The 24997-nt window shown below is 38.8% G+C and overlaps 1 protein-coding gene across 4 annotated transcripts in view; it reads left to right on the forward strand.

Annotated features, from left to right (window-relative positions):
• ATP8A1 (ATPase phospholipid transporting 8A1) overlaps positions 1-24612 on the forward strand; it is a 241269-nt gene extending 216657 nt beyond the window's left edge. For all 4 annotated transcript variants that reach the window (XM_059162405.1, XM_059162398.1, XM_059162414.1 and 1 more), the window contains 4 exons: positions 9582-9670; positions 10393-10485; positions 18570-18661; positions 19848-24612. In XM_059162405.1, the coding sequence (XP_059018388.1) occupies positions 9582-9670; positions 10393-10485; positions 18570-18661; positions 19848-19945 (372 nt within the window). In that variant the 3' untranslated portion in view covers positions 19946-24612. The remainder of the gene's footprint in view (positions 1-9581; positions 9671-10392; positions 10486-18569; positions 18662-19847) is intronic.
• Positions 24613-24997: the final 385 nt, after the last annotated feature.

Below are 24997 nucleotides of genomic sequence, written 5' to 3' on the forward strand. Positions count from 1 at the left end.
AACTCACCGCTTCCGGTCCCAGCTCACTCCCTCTCTGTCCCTTTCCTCTGAATATTTTTCTTAATCTTGTCTCATTCCTCCCTTTGCCAGAGGGTGGAGGTACAAAGACTTCTCCTGGCAGGGACAGCTAGATTGAACATTGGTTCCGAGTCCCTCAAAGTGATCACTTCTGCTTCTGCGCATCCCCACCATCCAGAAACGTCCATGGGGAGGCAAAAAGCACATAAAGGCTAGGAGCTGCTACCCCATTTGCCTATTTTTTTTCTAGGCTTTGGAACAATTTGCATCTTTTCTATATTTTTTGTTTGTTTATTTGGAGTAGGCCAAGCCAAGGTTTTTCTTTGTCTCTGAGTAATCAAGAGCTTCTGGGAATAATTGCAAACATAGCTGGAGTTTATTCAAAACACTCTTTTTCTTAGTTATTTTCTGGGTGTTCTGCCCTGTCTGTTTTTATGGGGAAACTAATAATTCATCCTGTAGAACAGCCCAGGCAGCTCACTACAACCGAGATTTACAGAGTGCCTAGGTATCAAGACCTATCCTGAATGTTTGTGGTTCATAAGGTGAAAAATAGAGAGTCGTCCTGAGGAGGTTGTGTTGTATGGATAAAAAAAACAGATCAAAGGTAATTATAATGAAGGATGCTAATGATTGTGATCAGGATGCCCAGGGGCTAGTAGAGGACAGGACCCTCAAACCCCGGGCTAGAGTTTAGATAGTTCCTTGGTACTGAAGGTTCCTCATGCTGTCCAAGAAGGCAAGTGCAGGAAGGATTCTCCAAGTAGAAAACAGCTCAAGCAAAGAAGGAGTTTGGGGTGGCCATGGAAGGGTAAGGTTGGAGCTAGAACTGAAAAGTTAAGCAAAGAAATCTACTCTAACATCATTAACATCATTACTTTAAGCCATGGTGGATCACTTTTCATTAAGGAATACATAGTATTCTAGAAAGTACCTGAGACCATAGAATAAACATTTGGGTCAGAGGACATGATAAATCAATGCTAATAATAAGTTAGTCAGAGATGAAAAACATTTTCAATTTTGACATGAATATATGAAAGTCGAAAAATTGCGAGAATTTTTTTCAGTGAAAGTAAGACATCCGAGACCTTTCTCAGGGATAAACATCTCAGAATGTAGAACTTGGCATGTGCATTCCTCTGTCGTTGGGTTTTATCGGAGGGAAGTTTTTACTTCCATCTTGGGTAGTCACTGAAGGAAAGACCCAGAAAATTTGTATGAAAAGAAACAGTACCTAAAAACCTGAAGTTGAGCACTGATTTTTTTTTTTTTAATGAAAATGATTTCATGAAGAAGATGCTTCCAGGGGACACCAGAAGGCTTATAGACAGAGACAGAGGAGGCAGTAAGAGGTGTTATGTGAACTCATAACTTGGTGAATGGTTTTAAAAAAAAAGAAGTGGGAGGTCATGTGATATAAGGATCCTCGCATAGGCAGGGAGGGTTGCTCTACCAAGATATTTCAAAGGTACTGTGGCCAGAAAGAACAATTACACTCTTGGGTCTGACACCCTACTGACCAAATCCAAAAAAAAGCTCATAATGGGATATATAAGCTATATATAATACATGTTTGGACTTTTTCTTTTCCCCAAAACTTGTTAACTCCCTTGGGAAAGCCCTCAATCTTCAAAAATAAGCCCTTCAACACAAAGAAAATGTAAGGTCCCATTCACAGCAACAAGAGAGACTTTAGCCAGTTACATATAGGGGTAGTGAGAAGAAAGCTAGAAAATGAGACAAATGAGAGAAATTAAAAAAAAAAAATTGAATAAATAAACATACCATGTTCCTGAAGGGGACAATCACTATTGAATTGTCCCTTCTTCCCAATTAAAGAACCATTTGGGGAAAAAGAAAAAGAAAATACATCTTCTCTGCTTGACTGTAACTGAGCCTAGGAAGATAATCCTAAATGTGGGAAGAGAGGTGAGGGTCTGGTTGAAAATAGTGGCTTTATTATAACTCTCTTGAATGTTTCTCATATCAGTGAAAATTGATGATATTCCTGCTTTATAAAGTGAAATCCATAATTCTGATTTGTGGGAGTAGCTTAGAGTCATTAAGTTCACTTTGGAAAATAGAGGGAAAAGGAGAGAAGTAGCACTACCCCCACTTTCCAAAGGTAATCACTGTTAACACACTAGTCCAGTTTTTTTTTCTTAACCCTCCATTTGTACCCTTAACTTGGATTAAATTATTTATTCTTTCAACAATTATGTGTCAAAGGACTATTCTAGTTGCTGGGGATATGGCAGTGAACAAAAGAGAAAACTGCTGGCCACAGGTGCTTATAATTTCCATATAATATATGGAGGGGGACAAAAATCTAAATCTGTTCTGTGGCCCACCAGATGGTAGTAAGGGCCATGGTAGTAAGAGCTGTCGCATAGGGAAGAGCATAGAAAGATCTAATATGGGAGTGGGTGTTACTTTTAAGTGGCGTGGTCATGGAAGGCATCCCTGGAAAGGTGACCTTGAGGAGCGCCTGTGGCTCAGTGGGTTGCTCAGGTGGGTTAGTGGGTGAAAGCCTCTGCCTTCAGCTCAGGTCATGGTCCCAGGGTCCTGGGATCGAGCCCTGCATTGGGCTGTCTGCTCAGCAGGGAGCCTGCTTCCTCCTCTCTCTCTGCCTGCCTCTCTGCCTACTTGTGATCTCTGTCTGTCAAATAAATAAATAAAATCTTTAATTTTAAAAAAAAAAAAGAAAGAAAGGTGACCTTGAGCAGAGATGAGAAGACATGGTGGGAAGTTAGACCAGGGTGGAAGGGCTGTGCAGTGGGTAGAGTCTGGGTTTGCGGGGGAAGAGGATTTTTGTTCTTGGAATACTTGTAATTTTTTAAACATGTTTTATCTGATAAACACGTATGTACATAATTTGCCACTGATCCTTTTATACACTTTTAAGTCTACAGTTTGGTGACATTCTAAGTACACTCAGTGTGCTGCAACCTTGACCACCACCCATGTCCAGAACTTTTCCATCATCCCAAATCGAAACTCCATATGCATTCGTTACTCCCTGTTCCTTCCTCCCCCAACACTGCCCCCCAACTCCGGCCCCGCAATCACTGTTCTACCTTTGGTCTCTGAATTTGCCTATCCTAGGCACTGCAGATACATGGAATCAAAGACGGTATGTCCTTTTGTGTCTTACTTACTTCGTTTAGCTTGTTTCATTTAGCAGGATTCATCTGTTGTAGCATGCGTCCAGATTTTTTTAGGCTGATACCCCATTGCATGTAGTCTATAGATTTATCTATTAAATGTCTCCATTTGTTTATTGATATTTCCACCTTTTAGCTGTTGTGAATGATGCTACTCTGAACATCGACGTGGATTGTGTTATTAAGTAGAGCAGATTGGGTTTGTGAAAGATTGGATGTTTGGGAGGAAAGGGGGGAAGCCTCGTCAGCCTTTTGGCCAGAGCAGCTGGAAGGATGAAGTTTGTATTTGTTGAGATGGGGAAGACTGAGATGATATAGTCTTCTTTTTTAGTGGCATTGCAAAGTATTCATGTATCTAATAAAAGCCTTCAATGTTGGTGGGAGACCTTCCTTCTCTTCCTGCCCATTCTGTATCCTTTCCCAACATCCCCCACCAAAATATGTCATTTCCAGGTATCATACTTTCCCTGATTCACTGAAATATTTCTGTTGGTTCAGATGGGGGAGGAGATAGTTTAACATACCTCATTTTTAATGCATCATGCTCAGCTTTGTTTGCTTTAAGATTTTATTTTTAAGTAATCTCTATACCCAACATGGAGCTCAAAACCCACAACCCCAAGGTCAAGAGTCATACGTTCTACTGACTGAGACAGCCAAGTGCCTCTGTTCCTCTACTTTTTTAACAGAAAAGACAACCTATGTTGAAAAAGGATGATTAAGGAGCTGGATCAACCTTGTCTCCCACCTCCCCAGATCACATAAACACGTAGTTATAACTGCTCCCGGGATAACTCCATGCCAGAACACAAGAAAACCAAGCCAAGTGTCACCACCGCATTTCAGGAGCAGAGTCCCAAGGCTCTGGTGTGTCTGACTTTCGATCTCTCCCAACACTGGGTTGTAAGAATTATTTAGTAAACAGCCCTTTTTCTGAGCACCTGCTTGGTGGTTAAGCACTTTGGTTGTGAGAACTCAGGATACATTTCTTCGTCTTCTAGAGAGTATGGTCTAACAGGAAGACAGACAAGCAACTAGAAAATGGGGGCTAGGTGCCATCAAAATGGAAGCCCAGAGTAAGGTCAGCTCACCCAAGTCTAAGGAAGAAGGTTCCATCCAATGGGAGAATTAAACAGGGGGTCAGAGATGGAAGGGCCCAAGGACAAGAGTGTGCATGGGCACTTTCCAAGAACTGAAACACACATGTGTAGCTAGAGATGAGGGCTGGCTTAAGAGATGGCTCCTGGGAAGCAAACAGAAGTCAAGTAGGTAAGGTCTTAAAATCCTATTAAGGATTTTGTACTGCACCCTCAGGATAGTAGGAAGCCGTGGAATAGGTTGTGCATCCCAGAACTGCTAAAAGATTGTGATTGATCCCCGTAGAGATAATAGAAACCACCAACCTTCCCAGGAAGTGTGTTCACATGCTAACAGAAGCCTCCTGACAGACCGCTGGGATATTTTACCTTTCCCTTTATTTAGGGCTCTTTAAGACAATCCGTTTTCTAATAATTATAGTCTGTGAACAGCATCTTGAACAGCTTGGATAATAAACCCTAATATGGATGTACATCTCTGTAACCAGCTGCATGGTGTCCTGTTCATTTTCACTGATGTTTTCCTATTTAAAAGAACCCACATTTAATATTTGCATTCCCCAGAATTAGTTCCAGGGGATGTGTTAGTAAGCAGAATGTGACAAAAGCATTTCATGTGGATAAACACACTTGGAAACCTTGATTTAAAAAACTGTTCAAGGGTACCTGAGTGGCTCAGTTGGTTAAGCAACTGCCTTCAGCTCAGGCCATGGTCCCAGAGTCCCAGGATCAAGTCCCACATCAGGCTTCCGGCTCTGTGGCGAGTCAGCTTCTTGCTCTGACCTGCTCCCCTCTCGAGCTCTCTCTGACTCTCTCTCTCAAATAAATAAATAAATTTATTAAGTAAGTAAGTAAAATAAAAAACGTTTCAGGGGTGCCTGGTTGGCTCAGTTGGAAGAGCTTATGATTCTTGATCTCAGGGTCGTCTGTTCGATGGTTTGATGTAGAGATTACTTAAATAAAACAATTTGTAAATAAGTAAATAATTGTTCAGTAGGGTTCTTTACAGCAATTTCTCAAAGCCTCAAATATGCTAGTTTGCCATGTGACTCTTAAGGGGGTGCTGCTGTGGTTTCTTTATACCTTTACTAAGCCTTGGGCCATAACATGCTTTTGGGGGCTTGTGCTCTTAGGACTAGTAACCACAGAACTGTTTCATGGGATACTAACCTATATGCAAAAGCTGTCCCAAATTTCAACACATAGTTCCAGAAATTAAATTATCAAATTAACAGGAATGAATGTTTATATCTTTGAAGCACATTGCCAAATACTTTCCCCAAAGGCGAGTATCTCGCCAGTAGGAATATAAATTATCACAAAGAGCTGTTTCTCCCACACCAGCTGTGATAGTGAATTGTTTCAATCTGATCTAATCTGTAGTGTTTCTATGACTACACAGAGGCGCAACACTTTCCCATGTATTGATTACTTGCTGCTGCTTTTGTGAATACCTTCTCTAGTCTTCTGCCTATTTATTGGGATCTTAGCTGTTCTTATGAAGATAAATGGTCTATTTTTATAATCCAGTATGAATGCAGAATTTCATATATTTGTGGCAGTCATTCATTCTCCAGTTTCTTGTTTATCATTTACTTTCTAGTTATGTTCTTTTAGAACATGGGGAACTTAGACATTTTTATGAATCCGTTCTTTAAAACATTTCTTCTTACAACTTTTTTTGTTTGTTTGTTTTACTGTTCTTAAGCTTAAAAGGCTCTTTTATAAAGCCTTATCTAGACACTTAATAATCACTCCTTGGTTTTTTTGTTATTATTGACATGAACTCTTCACCTCCCTGGAATTTATATTAATTTATCTTGCTGTCCTCCCTCCCCTCTGCAAAACAACTAAGCAAGATTTACAGCACTGTTTTCTGAATAATTTTCCCTTCCTAAATTATTATGCCCCGACAGTCTAATAATTTTTATGAAAAAGATAATTTGTCTCCAGTTCCTAAATTAACAAATAGAGATGAATGGCAACTTACTAGTGGTCCCTTACCTTGGTCAGTTTCAGTCTTGAGATGAACATACATTGTGACATTTACAAGCTGACTTACACTGAATTTTGATACTGTGACAAACATGTCCTTCCTTGAAGCTAATAGAGAAGACCACTAGAAAGAAATATCTAGGTATTTGAAGAAATTTGAAAACTAAGTGAAGAAGGGAAAGGTTATTAATCACTGTCCGTAGTAAAAGGAGCTCCTCTACAAACAGCATGAGGTTTAAGTCCTCGTCTACTTTCCAGCTGAGGAAGCAGAGTTACGTCCTGTCCCCAGAGGAGTGTGAGAGCTGGGAAGAGAGAGCAGTGCCAGGACTACTCAGGTCTGTTTATGATCAGTCCTGCTCCAACCAGGGTCCAAGGAGGTAGTCTGAGGAGTAAGAGTCATAGTCCACCAGTCTGACATTTAATGTTGAAAAGGCAGGGTAGAGGAAAGAACCTGGATCCTAAGCTGGGTAGACAGGTAGCACATTTAAAGTCCCTCTCCTACAAGACTGAACTTGGGGGCCCTGATGGGGAGGAAGTGTTTCTCCCTGGTGTGGGAACTAGGTGCTAGGGGACCGCCTCCCGTGGCTCAGAAGGGAAGCCCCTCTTAGCCAGTCAAGCCCCTTGGCCTGCCTCAAATGCAGAGACGCTGGTGTTTTCTCCAATGTGCCTGCTCTTCGAGTTCACACGGAAGTTTCCCAACCGTGCCTCCTTTTTTCCTCCGCAACCCGCGTGAGTTCACTTTGGAAGCCCGCGTGGTCAGACGGACCCGACGGCAGGATGGCGAGCCGGCGCTGCTGCGCGGAGACAAGCGCTTCTTGTTCCCCACGCAGGCCTGTGCCCTCCACCTTCCGGCTCTGCGGCGACTCAAGTCCCCTGGGAGCCACTTTTGTGGCAGATTCCATTTGGTTTCACAGGGCCTCGAGGAGGGGGCCGTGGGGGCCACTTGGCAGGGCCCACCAGTCTCCCACGTTCGGAGCAATTTACAAACTGCTCTCGGAGGGAGCCCGAGCCCGGCCCCGAACAGGCTGCTCCTGTTACCCGCATTGTCTGCAGGGATCAGGCGCTTTTCCCCCCAGCTGACCTGCCTGCGAGTGGCGAGATGTGAAAAGTTAGAGACAAAAATGGTCTCTCCAGACGGAGGGGGAGCTTTCTTGTACAGAAAGGAAGGAAATACCTCTGTGGGATTTTATTTTTTTTCTCCCCCCTCTTCTTCCAAAAAATACAAAGAGACTCTGTCTTTAATGCGAATGTCGGCTTTAAATCTTTTAGGTTTGGATTAACTCTGCAAAAGAAAAAAAAATCTGACAGGCTTTCAGATATGATGCAGAAAAACTTTTTTCCCCTCAATTCATGTTGTTCATTTGTAAAGCCAAAGGCTGGTGGACTGAATAGTGGGCGCCCGTTGTTCCCCATTCATAGTTAACATTACAATGGTCAGAATTAGCAGCCCAGAGTCTCCACACCACGTTTGCCTTTTCCACCAGCGACATCTAATACAAGGTGGCAAAGGCAAGCGTAAATCTTTCTTCTTTTGCCCCTAAATTAAAATAGATTAAAATTACGCCAAGCAAAGGAGGCATTTTCAGTTGTGGGACTTAAAATCTTATCTGCTCCCCCCCCCCCCAGAAGGAAAAAGAAATGTGGTCTGGTTTTTTTGTGGGGTTTTTTTGGTATGGGTTTTTGGGGTTTTTTGTTGTTTTTGTTTTTTGATGGGGTGTGTGTGTGTGTGTGTGTGTGTGTGTGTTTGCAGTTGTTACCTCACTAAAAAGCTTCCTTCAATCTAAACAAAACCCAGTGATTTGATAGACATTTCCTATTACATTGTAATTGTTGGTTTTCACTATTGAAGATGTCAGCAAACATGTTGAAGATCATGTTTTGCTTATAAAATAAAGTGACTTTTATGTGAATATTTTTCACCTTGGTGGTGTCTAGAATATAGGTGCTATTTCACTGAATCCACGTGGCCACATTTATTTTCTGAAATTCTTTTGTAGTAGTATGTTTTTACTTTAAACATACTTCAGAGTTCTTTAATCCTATATGGGGGGAAATAAGACCATAGCATCCTTGAGCTAGCCGCCTATGTCGATGAGCCCATGTTAATGAAAAAAAAAAAAAAATTAAGCGAGTTTCTGGTCCTCAGTTGAAAGTCAAAATGAATAGGTAATCTCAAGATTAATAATCTTTGTATTAGATAAGGATTGATTGATTAGGACTGATACATGTAACTGTGTATTTGCCTGTAAGAATTAAACTCTAGGCCATCTTTAATTCCTGAACCATACCTCGTTTAAAAAAAAATGCTTATGAATTTAAGCAGAGTGTAAATGGTGTTTGCATTAGTTGGCTGCTTTCTAATGGAGTTATACCAATACATTTATACACTTAAACAGGCACTGCAAATTTATTCTGATAAACAAATAGCCTCAAAGAGAAACAAGATATTTCTTTTGGTTTTATTGTATGACATATTCCTTTTAAACTCTGTGGATCTAATTACATACAAAGGGATTTTTGTTCTAATTGCAAACAGCTAATAGATTTATTAATTTTTTAACCATAGAATCATTTTCTTTACAACCTAAAAGATTCTGATATAGTGATTTAGTATTTAATACAAATGAATGAATAGAATTATTTTTAATATACTGTTATTTGGGTTTTACGCACTGCATACTTGGTTTGACTTTTGCAATAACAGGACATACCGATACAAGTTATGTAAATTCTTGAACAAAAATTAAGATCATTCTGCCTAATATCATAGATATCTTAATTTGATTATACTGTATCATGTTTTATGTGGATGATTTTTTAATATAATGTTATATTTAACAAAAGATAAGTTAATTTTTTTTGCCAGGAATAGTAAATTTAGTCTACAGCTAGGATTTATTTTACATTTTATAAGAGAATGGAAGCCAGAGTATATTTGAAACTTGCTCCAAAATCTTGATTTTGATATTCTAAATTGTAAGAGAAGGTCAACGTTTATTACTCCGTGAACTGACCACAGTAATAAAAATCTCACATGAAAGTATGAAAAGATTTGGCACATGATAAAACCTTGCTGTATTAGCTGCTTAAGGGGGGGGGGGGCGTGGGAAATAAATGTAGTAAAGACACGTTTTAACACATTTGGCTTTTAATTCCAAATTATGCACAAGGTTGGATTTAAAGTCATTGTATATCCTCTTGCAGAGTGAGTTTTAATTATTTTACTTAAAATCATATAAAAACTGAACATGAATGATGTATGTCTTGGTTATTAAAGCAGTGTTGTTTCTGATCATTTACTCAGGCTGCCATGTTGTTTAGTTCTGGCGTCTTCTGGATGGGCCTGTTGTTTATCCCGGTGGCATCTTTGCTTCTTGATGTGGTGTACAAGGTGTAAGTATAGTACTCAGTTATATACATCAAAATACAGATGCATGTTACTCCTCAGACTTCTCCAGTTGTAACATCAGGTCGAGAATGTACAGTTTACCAAGTAGGAATTACTAATGTTAATTAATTCTGCATATGTAAATAAAGAAGAAATGAGTGATTGAGGATTTAGGAAATTAGTCTAAAGACAATGAGAAGGAAAGCAAGTAGTTTCAATTAATATTAGAGAGTACATTCTTAGAAATCAGCTTCAAAATTCCATTCAAGATAGAAGAAAATTTTGTTATCTCAAAACAAGTATTTGTTTTATTGATGAACAAGAGTTGAGGGGGTGGGGGATAAAGGTTTTTGCCTGCCTGTTTCAGAGCCTATATGCACTATAGCATGAAAGAAACTAAAACTTTACAAATTCTTCTCAAAGATTGTCAGTTTTGAAATGTTACCTCTTCCCACAAAAAAAAAAGATATCATTAAAGTTAATTACATGATGCTTATTTAACAACTATGAGAGTTTTAATATTGTAAAACTAAAGCATGCCTTTTAAGACTTGTTTCTATAATTATGTAGTGCTCAAAATTACTGTAATTTTGTGAATTCTATTGAAAAATGATTGCCCATTCTCTGGTTACTATTGTACCTAGCAGCACGATAACAACCCGATTTTGTAAAGTGTCATGTCTTCACACAAAGATTTCCGTGCGAATCCCCCCACCCCTCCCCCCAGGATCAGGAGGACTGCTTTTAAAACGTTAGTAGACGAAGTTCAGGAGCTGGAAGCGAAGTCCCAAGACCCAGGGGCAGTTGTGCTGGGAAAAAGGTAAAATACTTTTTTGTTCTTTCCCAAGTGAACTCTGTGTTTTACTAGGGTTAGAAATAAGGGCTAAAACTTAAATGTTTATCACTTAACATGGAGCTGGCAGGGTCGATGACCTATTCTAGAATCAGAGAGTTGTGGATTCAAATCCAATCTGTCATTCACGAAGCTACTGACCTTAGCCCAGTCGCTCAGTGCTCTTGAGGCTCAGTGTTCTTATCTATAAAATGGGGATAATAATACCTCTCGTGGCTAGTTTTTAGAATTAAATAAGATATAATCCATAAAGCTGGTATCTTGGTGTCTTGTTCTTAATGAGCTTTAAATAAATGGTTGTCACAAATATTATTGTATTATTCAAATGAAAGAGGAAAAAAGTCTTTCAGCTTGAAACAGTAGCCGTAATAAAATAACAGTGAAAATCAGAGCTTGATCTAGAGCCCCGTGCACAACAGTAACACTTAGCACGTATTCGGAGCTGACCTGGGCATGTGTCACCTATGAGGTGAATTACGTCTTCCAAGTCCCTAGCTCACTACCACCCTCCCCCCAATAAAAGCAGGGTCAGAAACCTAATCAAATTGACCACATTCACAAAGCATTGTGGGAAAGAAATTAAAAGTGTTTGAACACAGTCTATGACAGAACACAGTTGGGAAGATAATACCAGTTTCAGTCACACTACCATGAGCTCAGGTTTTGTCTACACCAGAGGAAATGCTTTGCTCCCGTATCTGTCACTGTCATCACGATTTGCTATTGTTACTCGGTCTGACACAGTTCAGTGAGTCTCAGACCAGGAACTCAAGCTGAGACCTTGGCTTCCAGCCTTCCTCAGTTGCCTGAGGCCGGGGGGCACCGGTCACTCACACACCAGTCCGCGCCCCTCCCGTAAAGGGCAGAGCCCATTGTGCATCGAGCGCTCACTACATGTAGGTGATGCACGTATCCCGCCATCTAAGCTGTTGCATGGGACTCCCAGAAACAGTCCTGTGCGAGTTAGTCACCCCATTCATTCCAGTTGAATAAACTGGGACTTAGAGTAAGTTCTCAGTCAGAAGTCACAGAGCACCTTCCGGAGCCCCTTGGAGACAGCAGCAAAAACAGCCTCCACCAGCCTGACAGAGTTCTTAACCACTGTCTGTCGGTGCCCCTGTGTGTAGGATGAAAATGATAACACCTGCTTTCAAAGTTATGAGAATTCTTCTCCCTCTACCTTCCCCTCATCTCTGTCCCTTCACCGAAACGTCTACGCCAGGTCCATTGTCTGGCCCAAGTGTCCCTCAGTCAATTTTTCTCTCTTTCACTCTAGCTATAAAAAGGATGTGCTAGGTTTCTAGCTTACAAACTTGTGAATAAAACTATTTACTGACAACTATTAGGGAAAGAACTATTACTATTACTATTAATACCCTTAGAAGTTAATTCCTTATATTTGTAAGTATGTTCATAAACCTTACTTACGCCCCACATGTGATGTTTGGTTCTCCTGGTTTTTCGTATATTATAGGTGACTTCAGTGATTCCTAAACCCACACTGAGGTTGTGGTGTAGTGACCTCTTGGTCCTAAAGATTCAATAATTCTGTGATGAAGGTATTCCCCACCAATTTAAAAAAAAAAAAAAAATGTCAGGCACCTGGGTGGCTCAGTTAATTAAGCATCTCACTCTTGATTTTGGCTCAGGTCATGATCTCAAGGTCATGGAATCAAGCCCAGCATCAGGGCTCCCTGCTTAGGGGGGAGTCCCCTCCTCCTACGCTCACTCCTAGCTCTAAAATAAATAAGTCTTTAAAAAGTAAATGAACAAACACTCTGGAAAACAGTATGGAGGGTCCTCAAAAAGTTGAAAATAGAGCTACCCTATGACCAGCAATCGCACTACTGGGTATTTACCCTAAAGATACAAACGTAGTGATCTGAAAGGGCACGTGCAGCCCAATGTTTATAGCAGCAATGTCCACAATAGCCAAACTATGGAAAGAGCCTAGATGTCCATCAACAGATGGTTGGATAAAGAAGATGTGGGACACACACACACACACACACAATGGAATATTATGCAGCCATCAAAAAATGAAATCTTGCCATTTGCAATGACTTGGATGGAACTAGAGGTTATGATGCTAAACGAAGTAAGTCAATCAGAGGAAGACAGGTATCATATGATCTCACTTATCTGAGGAATTTGAGAAACGAGACAGAGAATCATAGGGGAATGGAGAGATAAACGAAACAAGACGAAACCAGAGAGGGGGACTAATCATAAGAGACCCTTAATTGCAGGAAACAAGCTGAGGGTTGCTGGAGCGGAGTGGGGTGGGAAGTGTGGGGTGACTGGGTGATGGACATTGGGGAGGGTATGTGCTATGGGGAGTGCTGTGAATTGTGTAAGACTGATGAATCATAGACCTGTACCCTTGAAACAAATAATACAGTAGATGTTAATTAAAAAAAAATAGATACAGTAATATTTTAAAAAATAACAATAAATGAATGATTGAATGAGAGTGGCCCCTGGTTGTCTCAGTAGGTAGAACATGCAGCTCTTGATCTCCAGGTTGTGAGTTCGAATTCCATGTTGGGTATAGAGATTACTTAAAAAGATAGAGAGAGAGAGCCTGAAAGGAATATAGTGGATTCCACCATAAATGACCAGCTTTTCCATAGCAAGTGCATCAGACAAATTTCCTGCTGTTGCCTTATTTGCCTAAAATAGCTGTACAGCTTTTCTCGAGAACTCAGAAATGCGTTAGCTCTTAGCTTAAGGCCACAGATGGAAACCCGTGGTATAACACTTACCCCGTGTTGCTGTTGCTGCCCATCCACAACCAGAAGGATGGTGACCACAGTGCCTTCCTGCTGGATGATGGCCGGAGGGGGAGGGAAGAGAAGGGATCTGTAAAGGAAGAAAAACAGCAACTCATTGGAAAAGCCTTCATGCGAAACAGTGACATCCTAGAGCAGTTGGGAATTGTCAGATTGGTTTTATTGTCAGATTGGTTTTACTGCCAGGATTGTTTTCCTTCAAGACTTTATTTTTAAGTAATCTCTATACCCAGCATGGGGCTCGAACTCACAACCCCAAGAAGATCAAGAGTCGCATGCTCTACCAGTTGAGCCAGCCAGGCACCCCACTTCCAGGATTATTTTAGGAGACTTGGAGAATGAGATTGATGTGAAATTTCAAAAAAGGTAGCTAATCTTATCTATATTTTCAAAGAGGAAGTAATTGTGATTTCTGTGTAGTCAAGTGATATCAGACTTATTTTAGTTCCAAAATATCATGTTATTTTCTGCCTCCCAGTCTTTGCACATGCTGTTCCCTTGTCAAGAAGCTGATATCCCCCCCCCCCATAGATGGGGCAGTCCAATTCCACCTCAACTCAGGTGCATCACCTTACCTTTTCTGAGATAACATTAATTCCCATTCTGCTATCTGAGCTCTTTATGTTTCTATAATTATACTTACTGCATTGTATTATGGTGTGTTTATAAACAAACACATCATACTAGATGTGAGCGCCTTGAAGGAGAGGCCTCCTTTTTAGTCTTACCTGCAACCCAACACCTAGCACAGACCCAGGAACACAGTAGCACTTGATAAATATTTGTCAAATGAGTGATTGAAGGGCCCAGAGAATGAACTGAGGAATGAATGAATGGATGAATGAATGAGTGGCTGAAAGGATGGCTGAATAGTGGGTGGTAAAGAGGTGACTGACCCATGGATAGTTAAATAAAAATACAATACACAAGAGCATAGAATTATATAGGTTACACTTCCCAAATGAGCCATGTCCAGAGTAACCCTGGTTTACTTCATCATAGAACAATGCAGTCTTGTAAATTGATCGTCCCCCATTTTTTTCAATCTCCTCTGAGCACTGTGTCAGAGAAATTCGGACTTGTAAGCACTGTGTCCAGACTAGCATTTACAACCATTTATTTCTCATGTTTAGTGATGTGCAAAACTGCAACATTTTGGTTAAAAGTCTTAGAAATAGTATATCACTCACCATATTATCCAGTGAATTCGATACATTTATTCCAATTTTACACTGAAATTGGGGGAGGGGGGAATGTATTTCATCACCTAAGTACAGTATATTTTCTTTTTGAACCTTGGGTTATGATAGAAATCAGTTTAAGTCTAAATATTGGGACAATAAATGCAAGCCTTACTTCTGATCTTTGTGTAGCGATGGCTTACTATTTTTGGCTAAGAAAACAACTGATATAACACCCAGTGCTCATCACATCACAGCACTGGGTGTATAGGCAACTGATGAATTGTTGAAAACCACATCTAAAACTAATGAGGTACTGTATGTTGGCTAATTGAATTTAAATTAAAAAAAAAGAAAAGAAAACACCTCATATGGTATGAAACCCTGTTTTTGTGGATAGGCTCCAATACTAGGGAGCATAGCATTTACAATTTCAAAATGAAAAAAAAAAAAAAACTTATGAAATTCAATTTTTTTTTCCCATAGGTTTATAGCAAACATTTGCTGGGGAAAAAACCTAAACCATTTGTTCTATAAATATAAAGGCATTCATAGTGTTTATATTTTCTATAATGTAAACATATACTTCATAGCAGAAATACAAATTTTTTGGAATATAGTCCTCTTGGATCTCATTGGGAGGGCATTACATCTATAAATTATAATATCTTACCTTTTCTAAAACAAAACAATAGCAAAAACAAAAGTGAATTCAAAAACCTAATGCTTTAAAATAAGGAACTGTAGACACTGGGCTCATGGGAGACAAGACAATTACCTCTAGATGTCTTTCATGCGTTTGGGAAACACTGCATTTTACAGATAGGCAAATAGGAAGAGAGTCATGATTTTTTATATATCACTGTAGACATATGCCAGCAAAACTTCAGCAGCCATTACTAAATAGAACTTTACCCTTACTTTCTGGAGATCTATTTTAATGACTCCACCAGAATAGCTTGCCAACCCAACACCAAAACAATTGCAAATTTACCACTCTTCAAAAATAACTGAAAATGCCTTTAGACAATATGTTCTAGGACAGTAAATGGGTTTTTACCTATACTTATTATTTCTAAATAGAATTATTATTTTAAAACATTAAAATTAATTATTTTAAATTATTAATTTAATTATTAAATAATTATTTTAAAACATTACAATACCTTACTGTTACCAAAATATCTAAGTTGAAACATTTTAGTGGGCTTGGAAATAAGGTAACAGTATTCAGGTGGTACTTTCATTACTGCATTGAACAAATTTAGACCTTGCACAGCTTGGTATGTAAATGAAAGTCCACACAAAATTAACACTACTGACTAAGAGTCGTGATTATGGTGGGGTTTTAATGAGAAGGCTCTTTAAAGTCTTTTCCTTCTTGTCCCAGTGTTAAGCTATTCAAGAAAAACCGAACTTCTAACATGTCTATTAAGGTTAACATGTTCCCAATATACTATGTAATGTGACTTGAGAGTAACAGCAGTACCTATAAATATCAAGGACCTAGAACTATGTAATTCTGAAATGATGAGCAGTTCCCAAAAGGTAGGATAAGGCTAGAGAAATACAATCACCATCACTTATTATTTATTAAGCACCCTCCTGTGAATGGCATTTCTATTTCATAGGAGGGACTCTGCCCTATGAACACTAAAGCAAGAGGTTCAGCATAGCTCAAGGGAAAAAACAACAGAAACCTAGTAGTTTTCATACCAGGGAATGGAGTGGGGGCATTGGAAATTAAAACTCATACGCAGCAAAAGACATCTTGTGTGGAGCTGATGTTGACTCTAAGCCAAGGTATCAGAAAGAATCCTCACAAAGTTATCTCCTGTTTGGGGATGATCTCTGTTCTCGTTGATTTTTTTATATGATCAATTCCTTGTGAGCTGGGGGAGGGGTAAAGACAGGAAGGACTAGCATTCATTGAGTGCTTCCTTCCTAAGTGTCAGTCACTATGGTAGAAGCCATACAATTCCCTGAATCCCACCATTGGCAGGGGAAGGGTGGGGGTGGTTAGGGGTTTTCCTTCTCCTGTGGATGTGAGAGGACCAAGAAAGGTTTGCCTGAGGCGACCCAGCTCATAAGTAACAGACTCAGAATTAGAGTTAAGACTCCAAAGCCCTTTCTCTGTCCCCAGTACTGCGCTCCTTTTCCAAGAAAGAAGCTTTCTTATTGCTTTTTTTTTTGAACACTAGACATGACCTAGATGTTACAGCTGAATAAAAGGATAGCCTCATATGAACCATTACAAAACAGACCTGCATTATCTTATACATGTAAGTTTCATAATATGAAAGATAAAAGTCTCACGTCCCCCTTCTTAACATTGAATGCTATAATATTAAAGTATTATGCATGTAGCAAGGCCAGCCTGAAACCTGGAAAATGTATCTGGGGAAGAAGAAGCTACATAATGATACATTGCCATCCTCTAGATGTCTGTGGTCATTTCCATCGTACACACCAGAGACTTCCCAGCACCCCATCCCAATGCTCTGCTAACAAAATCAGACCACCTGCTGCTAAAGCTGCCGATTTCCTCAAAGCAGTTACAGATTTTAGAGTTCCTTGGGGTCCCCAGGTCTGCAATGTTAGATCATTTTAGGAATAGAGCAAGAAAAGCGTCTCTAAAAATGGTCCCTTCTCACTCCCCGTATCTGTTTATTTCACTGGCAAAAACAAGGTTTACGACTATTTGCAAAACCACTGGAGTTTTAGATTAATTAGCTTTGTTGCCTTAACATAGCTAATTCTCAGTGACAATGAACTATGTCTACTAAACACCCGTTAACATCCCTAGACTTTAAAAAATATGTGTCGAAGATAAGTAGAAATGTCAACATTTCTAAATATTTTACTTCAGCAAAAGCCTGAATGTTTGTGTAATTCCGAGTTCCTTCTGCAGAGGATCCTTTTATTTTTATTACTTGTATATGATAAAAATGGTTCCATTTCAGGATTTCAAAACATTTGGCAAAATACAGAACTGACATAACTTAGAACAATTTAACTAAAACTTTTATAGTGGGAAAAACACAAGAAGGAAATTTTTCAACTGAGTCCATTCCAGTGATTAAAACAAAATTGCATAAACATTTGCTGTAACACATGTGGGTTACTTAGTAGCTCTTTATGCTTATTATGTTCTTTGATATCAAAGCAAAGTTCTAGAAATCAACCACTAGAGAAATGGCATGATTGGGAGGACTGGTGATGTTTAAAGTGCATTTCACAATTACTGCTTGAATTCATTTATTTGACAAATAATTGGCTTCCTACTGTGGGAGACATCATTCTACGTGCAGTGGAAAAAAACAGATGCATTATTTCTTGCAGTGTGCTTTTAGAAGTTACATAATTAATTACATGGATTTGTTTCTGTGGAGAGTATTCTAAATGTCTATTGAAAAATAAATATTTTTCCATATCATTTTACCTAGTATTTTCTGGAAATAGGGTTTTGGTTTCTTTCTTTTTTTTTTTTTTTTTTTTAATAACATTAAGGAACACATTTCATACCATATTGGAGTGGTAATGGAACTTTTCTAGTGAAAAAGTCTATGAAATTTCTTTTTTGTGTAATTTTGAGGATTTCTTTACATAGCTAAAAAGTTATTATTTTACACAAAAATATGTGCAAAGTAGGACGAAGATCTATGGTAATAATTTCTGTGATTCCAAAAATACTATGCTTAGACTGCACTCAGTAAGTCAACCAGGATTTTAGAAGTTAATAACCCTGACGGCCGACTTTGTATTTCCTGTTAACCATATTGTACAGGGTCTGTATCCCCATTTGACTTCAAGATAACTGGGGGTGGGTGGGGAAATCTTTGGGCTGGATTATTGGGAACAAAACTCTCCTTAGCTAAGGGAAAAACTGGCCTTGAGAGCATCTAACTACTTTAAATCTCATTTGCCCTCTGAGAAAGTGGGGTAAAAAGAAACCCTAGACTCCAGACTTCTCAAGCAATCTTTTGTTTAAGTCGAACTCACTCTGGTGGTCCTGTGGGCACGGTGGGGTCTCTGCCGAGTTGATAATTCATTTCACACATTTGCACCTGCTTGGCAGCCTCACGGAAAGGGCACAACTACTCAAGAACGTCTTTAAGAAGAACCATGTGAACTTGTACCGGTCAGAATCATTACAACAAAACCTGCTCCGTAAGTATCTGAGTTCGGATTCATAAATAAATTCTCTGCCGTTCTGCCTAGCATTTACGAGAGCTGCATTTTGACTGCAGGAATATTTAACTATTTAAACTTAATACCTTTTACCCGTTTTGCTTCTTTTTGACCCATTACATAAATAACTGGTGTTCAGAGAAACCTTTGACCACAGCCATCTCACTTACAGCAGACAAGACAAAGCATTTTCAAATCTTGCTGCTTTCACTCGAAGAAATAATATTTCCACATGCCCCTTGCTTCCTTAAATCTTAAAAAGAGCTAGTGAAATAAATCTTAACTCTTAAAAGCTCCCTCTGTATTGTTATTTTTTTGACTTGAATAACTTTGCAAGGGTTTTTTTCAGTTTTCGGACAGCACTGTGAAACATATATTTCCCCCCCTTCAAAAATATTTATGAATATTTCGAGTTGTAAGAAATTATTAGGCATCAGGCCCTCTTAACATTTCAAGGATCTAAAAAAGAATATAATATATAAAGCCCTATAGTAAATGTATTTGTGTTAGTAATATATCTTTTGTTTCATGTTGTTTCCACATGTAATTTATTTTCATTTATATATACTCGTGTTTAATGCTTTTGCCTTTTATGCTTCAAGAGGGCTTTTCTAAAGATGTGACCCCTGTGGGGGTCATTGCTTGTCCCCAGCCATGCTGGGGCATGAAGGAATTTATCTGTAGACGCAGAGAGCCAAGGACAGTGTTGTCCCAAGGATAAAGACTTTTCCAGTACTGGCAGTGAGGATGTTTATCTCTGCCTCCTTCTCACTTTTATTATTCCGTCTCATGCCTCTGGTCTGGATGGAAGTATATGTGCCTGCTAGACTAGACACCCCTCTCCCCCCCACAAATGCCAGGAAGCAAAAAGTGGATGGCTTAGATTTGAGATGCGGCGGGGGTGGGGGGTTGTTGAGAACACCTGCTCATTCATGGGGGGCAGAGTTCAGAGAATGTCAGCTGACAGCCTGCGGTCAGCGCACTCTTCGTGGTGCCGTTGAATCGGCATCATTTCCAGACATAAAAACAAGTGTCTTCATGCCTGCTTTTGAAGGCAGGAGGGCCATAGAGGGGCCCTAAGTTAGAAAATGAGTCCTTTGCACTCAGAATAACAGATTTCCAGTGACCTGACCATGATCCTTTCTGTTTTATCTGTAACTTACAGATGGGTATGCTTTCTCACAAGATGAGAACGGAATCGTGTCACAGTCTGAGGTGATTCGAGCATACGATACCACAAAGCAGAGACCTGAGGAGTGGTGATGGGACAGGCGCAGCGAGGCGGGGGCTACTGGGACTCGAAAGGGGAGTTCCCGGTCTTACCGGACCTGCTGACCAATTCCAGTCTGGTCCCGGAAGGCGAAAGTGGATCTGAGCTCATCTCGTTGATCGACCGTCAGATTCGTGTATATTAGACATAAGCACTGTGCAACTCTACTGGAACACCATCTCTTTCAGATTTTTTAAAGTATTTGCTAAGTCTTTGTAAGCAGAAATTGAAAATGACCTTGTATCTTGCCAGAATGCTTTCTTAAACTGAGACTCGGTCAGTACTCTTAGGCCTACTACTCTGGGGCTGTAACTAACTAATGGGATTTATTGTCTATACCATAAGGTGACCAACCACGAGAAAACTCTAAAGTGGTAATAATTTATAGGGACTCTTGATATCCAGACTTAGATTTCAAATATGCTGGGGAAAAAAAAAAAAAACAGCACTCTTCTCTAAGAAACTGACTCACCTTCCTGAGCAAAATTTCTAAACAAGACATTAACAAGTGTTTGTGTCAAAAATTGTCTCGAGAAATGTTTGCCAAAGACGTTCAGTAAGTGTATTTATCATTCAGTAGCCATTTGCCCAGAAATTTAAGAGAAAGTTTACCTCCAGTTATGCTGTAAGATCTGCATGCTTGACTTTTCAAATATAAGAGTGATTTGCAAAAATGAGTATTTCAAGGCATTTGCTACTAAAACCCGTGGTGTTGCACCTTTGGCCTTACAAATGCTTCTTTGTTGTTTGTCTTGTTTACTTGTTCACGTTGGAAGGCACATGTGGCTATGGGACTCTGTCATTATGATACTGATTTTTAAACCATGTGTATGTCTCTGTCATTTCTGATGAGGGGGTCCTCGTCCTCATCATTTAGATTTTTCTAAAAATCTGGCTTCTGCAGAAGATTGAGTGCTGTCATTTTATCTTAATGTTTTCTCTCTCAAGAAAACTATGCTTAGATATTTATGTGAGCTCCCCAGTGCTTCTGTGGAGATGTTTGGAATACCACTGTCGGATAAATGCATGGGCTTTTGTAATGTACATAGGCTCAGCTTTTGTCCTGTGTTTGGGTTCTTTCTACCAGTTCCTGCTAGAGATGCCCACTGCCCTACGTAGCACACCCTGTGTTCTGGTAACCGCCCTGTACTTAAACCTGAGAATTACTTCACAGCTTGCTTGTCAAGAGCTCCCCCAAATTAGTCACACACTGCTAATTGGGAGAAATAAGGAGTACATATTCCCCCTTTTAAAAACAGCTATTTTACTCAAGCCTATAACTTTATGGTCAGAGAAACTCTTCATTACAAGTAGATTTTGTTACTATGTTTTTAAATGTATGTTCAGTTTAATTTTTTTTAGCATTTCCAAGTCATCTCCTGAAAAATGCCTGTTTTGCTACCAACAATCAATGGTGAAGGGGCTGTTTAAAAACCACAACCAATTTTCTATGCTCTTTTTAAAATGATGCTTTCATTTAAAAAAAAAAAAAAAAGGAATTCTAGTTTTCAGATACACTTCAGAGATTGAAGCAAACTTTTTGCCTTTTATTCAGAAGCCTGTTTGCCTTTATGTGGACTTACCAGCAAAATAGGTAGAACTTACTCTTTTTTTAAAAAAAAGTCAACTAGAATTGCAAGGAGAGGTGATTTTCCAAGTCACTGCTTAAGTTGAAAATTTTCACATTTTTTTTACCATTTTTCTTCATCTAGATTTAAAATTAGGTGATATGTCATTTCCTTCTCTGTATTTTTAGTTATTTAGTTACAAGTGTGCCTCCCCCATTTTCTAGAAAGGAGAGAGGTTATAACATACATAATTCTAAAGGGGGCAAGGAGTTGACACAGTTCACTTCCTAGACCGTTCCCATCTGGGGTTCAGGTTAAGAAAATTGCGAATCGAAACACCTAGAAAGACCACAGGTGTAAGGGTCTAAGACCATCTTCAAAACTCAGAAGTCACAGATTCTTTTCTACTGAAGGGATGTTCGGAGCGACTTTCCTGGGCCTCCCTGTGGTGATAGTCAGGGTCAAACCACACAGATCACAAGAATGAGGTCCATCCCTCTGGAGAAACACTTTATCGAGGCTACAGACAAGAGATGCTTCCCTTGGCCTCTACCTCATCAGCGGCATCCTTCTCCCAAATTTCAATACCAAAATATGATGACTATAATAGAACAGAATCTTCTGGCTTAAAAATAATAATAATAATAAAAAGTTTTATATTTATCTTAAAACATGGATTGTTTCTATGGAGCTCTTCAACGTGAGTAGAATACCCATGGTTAATTCATGTATGAGACCGTGGTCTGAAATATGACTAAGTTAAGTCTTTATTGTCCCGTAGTCCTATTTTTTAATTATTAAGTCAATTCCTTTGCTTCTTGGGTGAGAGAGGATGCTGGGCAGCAGGGAGTGACCTCCTTGGTAAAACTTAAAACACACCCTTGCAGTCGCAGTGATTTTATAGTGTTAGAGAAAACCTCTGAATTTTTAACCTTCCAAAGAGGGGGAGGAATGTAACAGTTTTACCAAGATTAAAACAGCTGAAGTGACTTTTAAATTGTATTTTCTGAAATAAAGGACACATACTCTTCAATTCAAAAGCCCCTTATAGGGACTTTGGCAAATGCTAACACCGTCTTGCTTTACAATGTTTACAATTCAGAAAATACTACTTACAGCAGAAAAATCCTCATTCATTTAACATTGAAAAGCTGGGAGTTGCTTCTTTAATGTTGAATTGTACACAGTGATATTGAGCATGAACTTTCTAAATGTTTTCTATATACATATAAAAATATACTGGTGGCTCACACCCAGAAAGATGCTATTTGGCAGAAATTGTTAGCAGGAGAAGGGTGTTTCTCAGGAATGTAGCAAATTTAAAATGATCTATGTGCTGCCTACTCTCCTACACCCCATTCGGTGTCTGACGTGAGCCTGATTCAGCAGTGTTGCAAAGTTAATGGAAAACCTTTTTCTAATCAAGTCAGGTGAACGTGTACTCTTATTCAATAATATTATTCATTTACATGAATTATATAGTCATTGAACGGAGTCAGTAATTCCTCTTAATGTTCAGGGGGAAAGTGAATTCCAGAAATCATCACTTATTCTGATTATTACGTTTTACATTTTAATTTTGCAGTTTAGCATTCTAAATGACAAATATGAACCTCACATGATAACCTGTTCTGCATTGTGTGCACTGTACATCACTGATAACTTGTCATTTGAAACGTTCTTTCAGGAAATGAATGCTAGTCTAAAAGTAATAGATTGTACATTTGTAGTTTTTAAATTATTTGTAACAGTGTCCTAATTATTACCATGCTAAATGATCATCAATGTATATTTTTGTGCAGTTTCCCTATGACAGTTCTTGGTTCTAAAACTTATTTTATCAAATAAGTCTATATATAATCTTATAAATAACCATTTATAAAATTTATCGAGAAAACACCCACCCCATTCACATCACGTGGACCTGATCTGTGGAATTCTTTTTGTAAATTCATGTAATACCATGCAGCTCGGTGCCTAATAAATGCTTTTTAATGATGAACATTTCTATAACCCTTCTCTAAGAGATCATAATCTGATTTTTCTCACATTAAAATAACTGAAGTCACTTGTGAGACTCTGTTATACTTTGCTGCATTTTAATTAACCTTCAGTGGCTGTTAAAATGGAATGTAACTTAAACTTTGAAGGAAAGGAAATAAATGTTTTCCATTTTTCGCCTTGATTTATTTTCTGTATGAAAGCAGCTGTGTTTCTGATAGGTTTATGGTTTGCATGAATTAATATTTAAAGTGGCCTAGGCCAATGCATGGCTACTGCTGTAAATCTTGATGTTTATTTCTGCCTTATAAAATTCTATCATGGCCTACCTGGAATTTAATATTCGGTGGACAAATTAATTGGCTCTCTGCATCACTTTTTTTTTTAAATAAGTAAATTATTTTACAAACAAATTTGAACAAATTTAATTGCAACTTTTGTTTAGCTTGCCTCTAAGAACTTTTCTTAATAAAGCTCGCAAAACTTCTCAGCAAATAAATCTCCTGTAAGTAGGAAAAAGAGCTAGATTTCATACATGCTTACTTTGAATGAACAGCAACTTTCCATACGTAAATCTGCTCTTGCAAAAACGTGAGCAGAATATTAAAAAATAAATATTTTTGTGTTTCATGGTTCTAGACTAGAAGCCATAAATGCAGTAAATACTGTCTGTCGTTTGTTTAGCTACTTCAAGCTTCATTTTTCACATTTTCAAGTTTATTAAGTTCAAAAAAAAAAAAAAGGCAGCCTCAGAAGGCAGCTACTATGGAAAAAATTGAAGTTTGCGTTAAAGATAAAATAGTATTTTCAGCTCCATGAAACTCCATTCCTGCTGAAACTGCTGTCGAAATCGTGAAGCTGCATGAGTGGACAGTGTTGAATCTGTGATTATAGTTTTCTCAGGTTTGTTGATCTCGATGTTCAATGCACTGTGTTTTATAAATAGTTATTAAGGTTGAGTAATATTCAGTTCTCTGCAGTGTTATGTGTCATTGGCCTTTTGTGAATGTGCATGTTTTCAACTGCAAATTTTAAACATTTTGTCCTCTCGTTGTTAAAAATGAAATAAACTGTACCATTACATAAAGAAATTGTTGCAGTTTTAATTGCTGGTTTTAGAAACTAGGTTGCTTTATGAAACCTTCAAAGCCACTATAATTATAGTCTAAGAAGCTATATCCTAGCATTTTAACATTTTGCTGACCTCCCCCATGATGTAGAACATAGCCCTTCCTGGAGTCTAGTTTGGTTAATTAATTTGCCTCCCCCCCCCAATTTTTTTTTTAAATGAAATTCCTGTATTTTGATTCTTCAATCAGAAAAGCCTCATGACATATTTAAATCAGCCAGAAAATCAACAGCTAATTCCTGGCTCCCTCCTTTCCCATCGGATGGTTTTCCTAAGTTTTCCAAACCCACCAAATTTTAAGTTCTTGAGAAAGTGGACAAGTGTAGCCAGTAACATTTGAAGGAAGC

The sequence above is a fragment of the Mustela lutreola genome, chromosome 1 (genome assembly GCF_030435805.1).
Source record: "Mustela lutreola isolate mMusLut2 chromosome 1, mMusLut2.pri, whole genome shotgun sequence".
In the NCBI taxonomy this organism is placed as follows: domain Eukaryota; kingdom Metazoa; phylum Chordata; class Mammalia; order Carnivora; family Mustelidae; genus Mustela; species Mustela lutreola.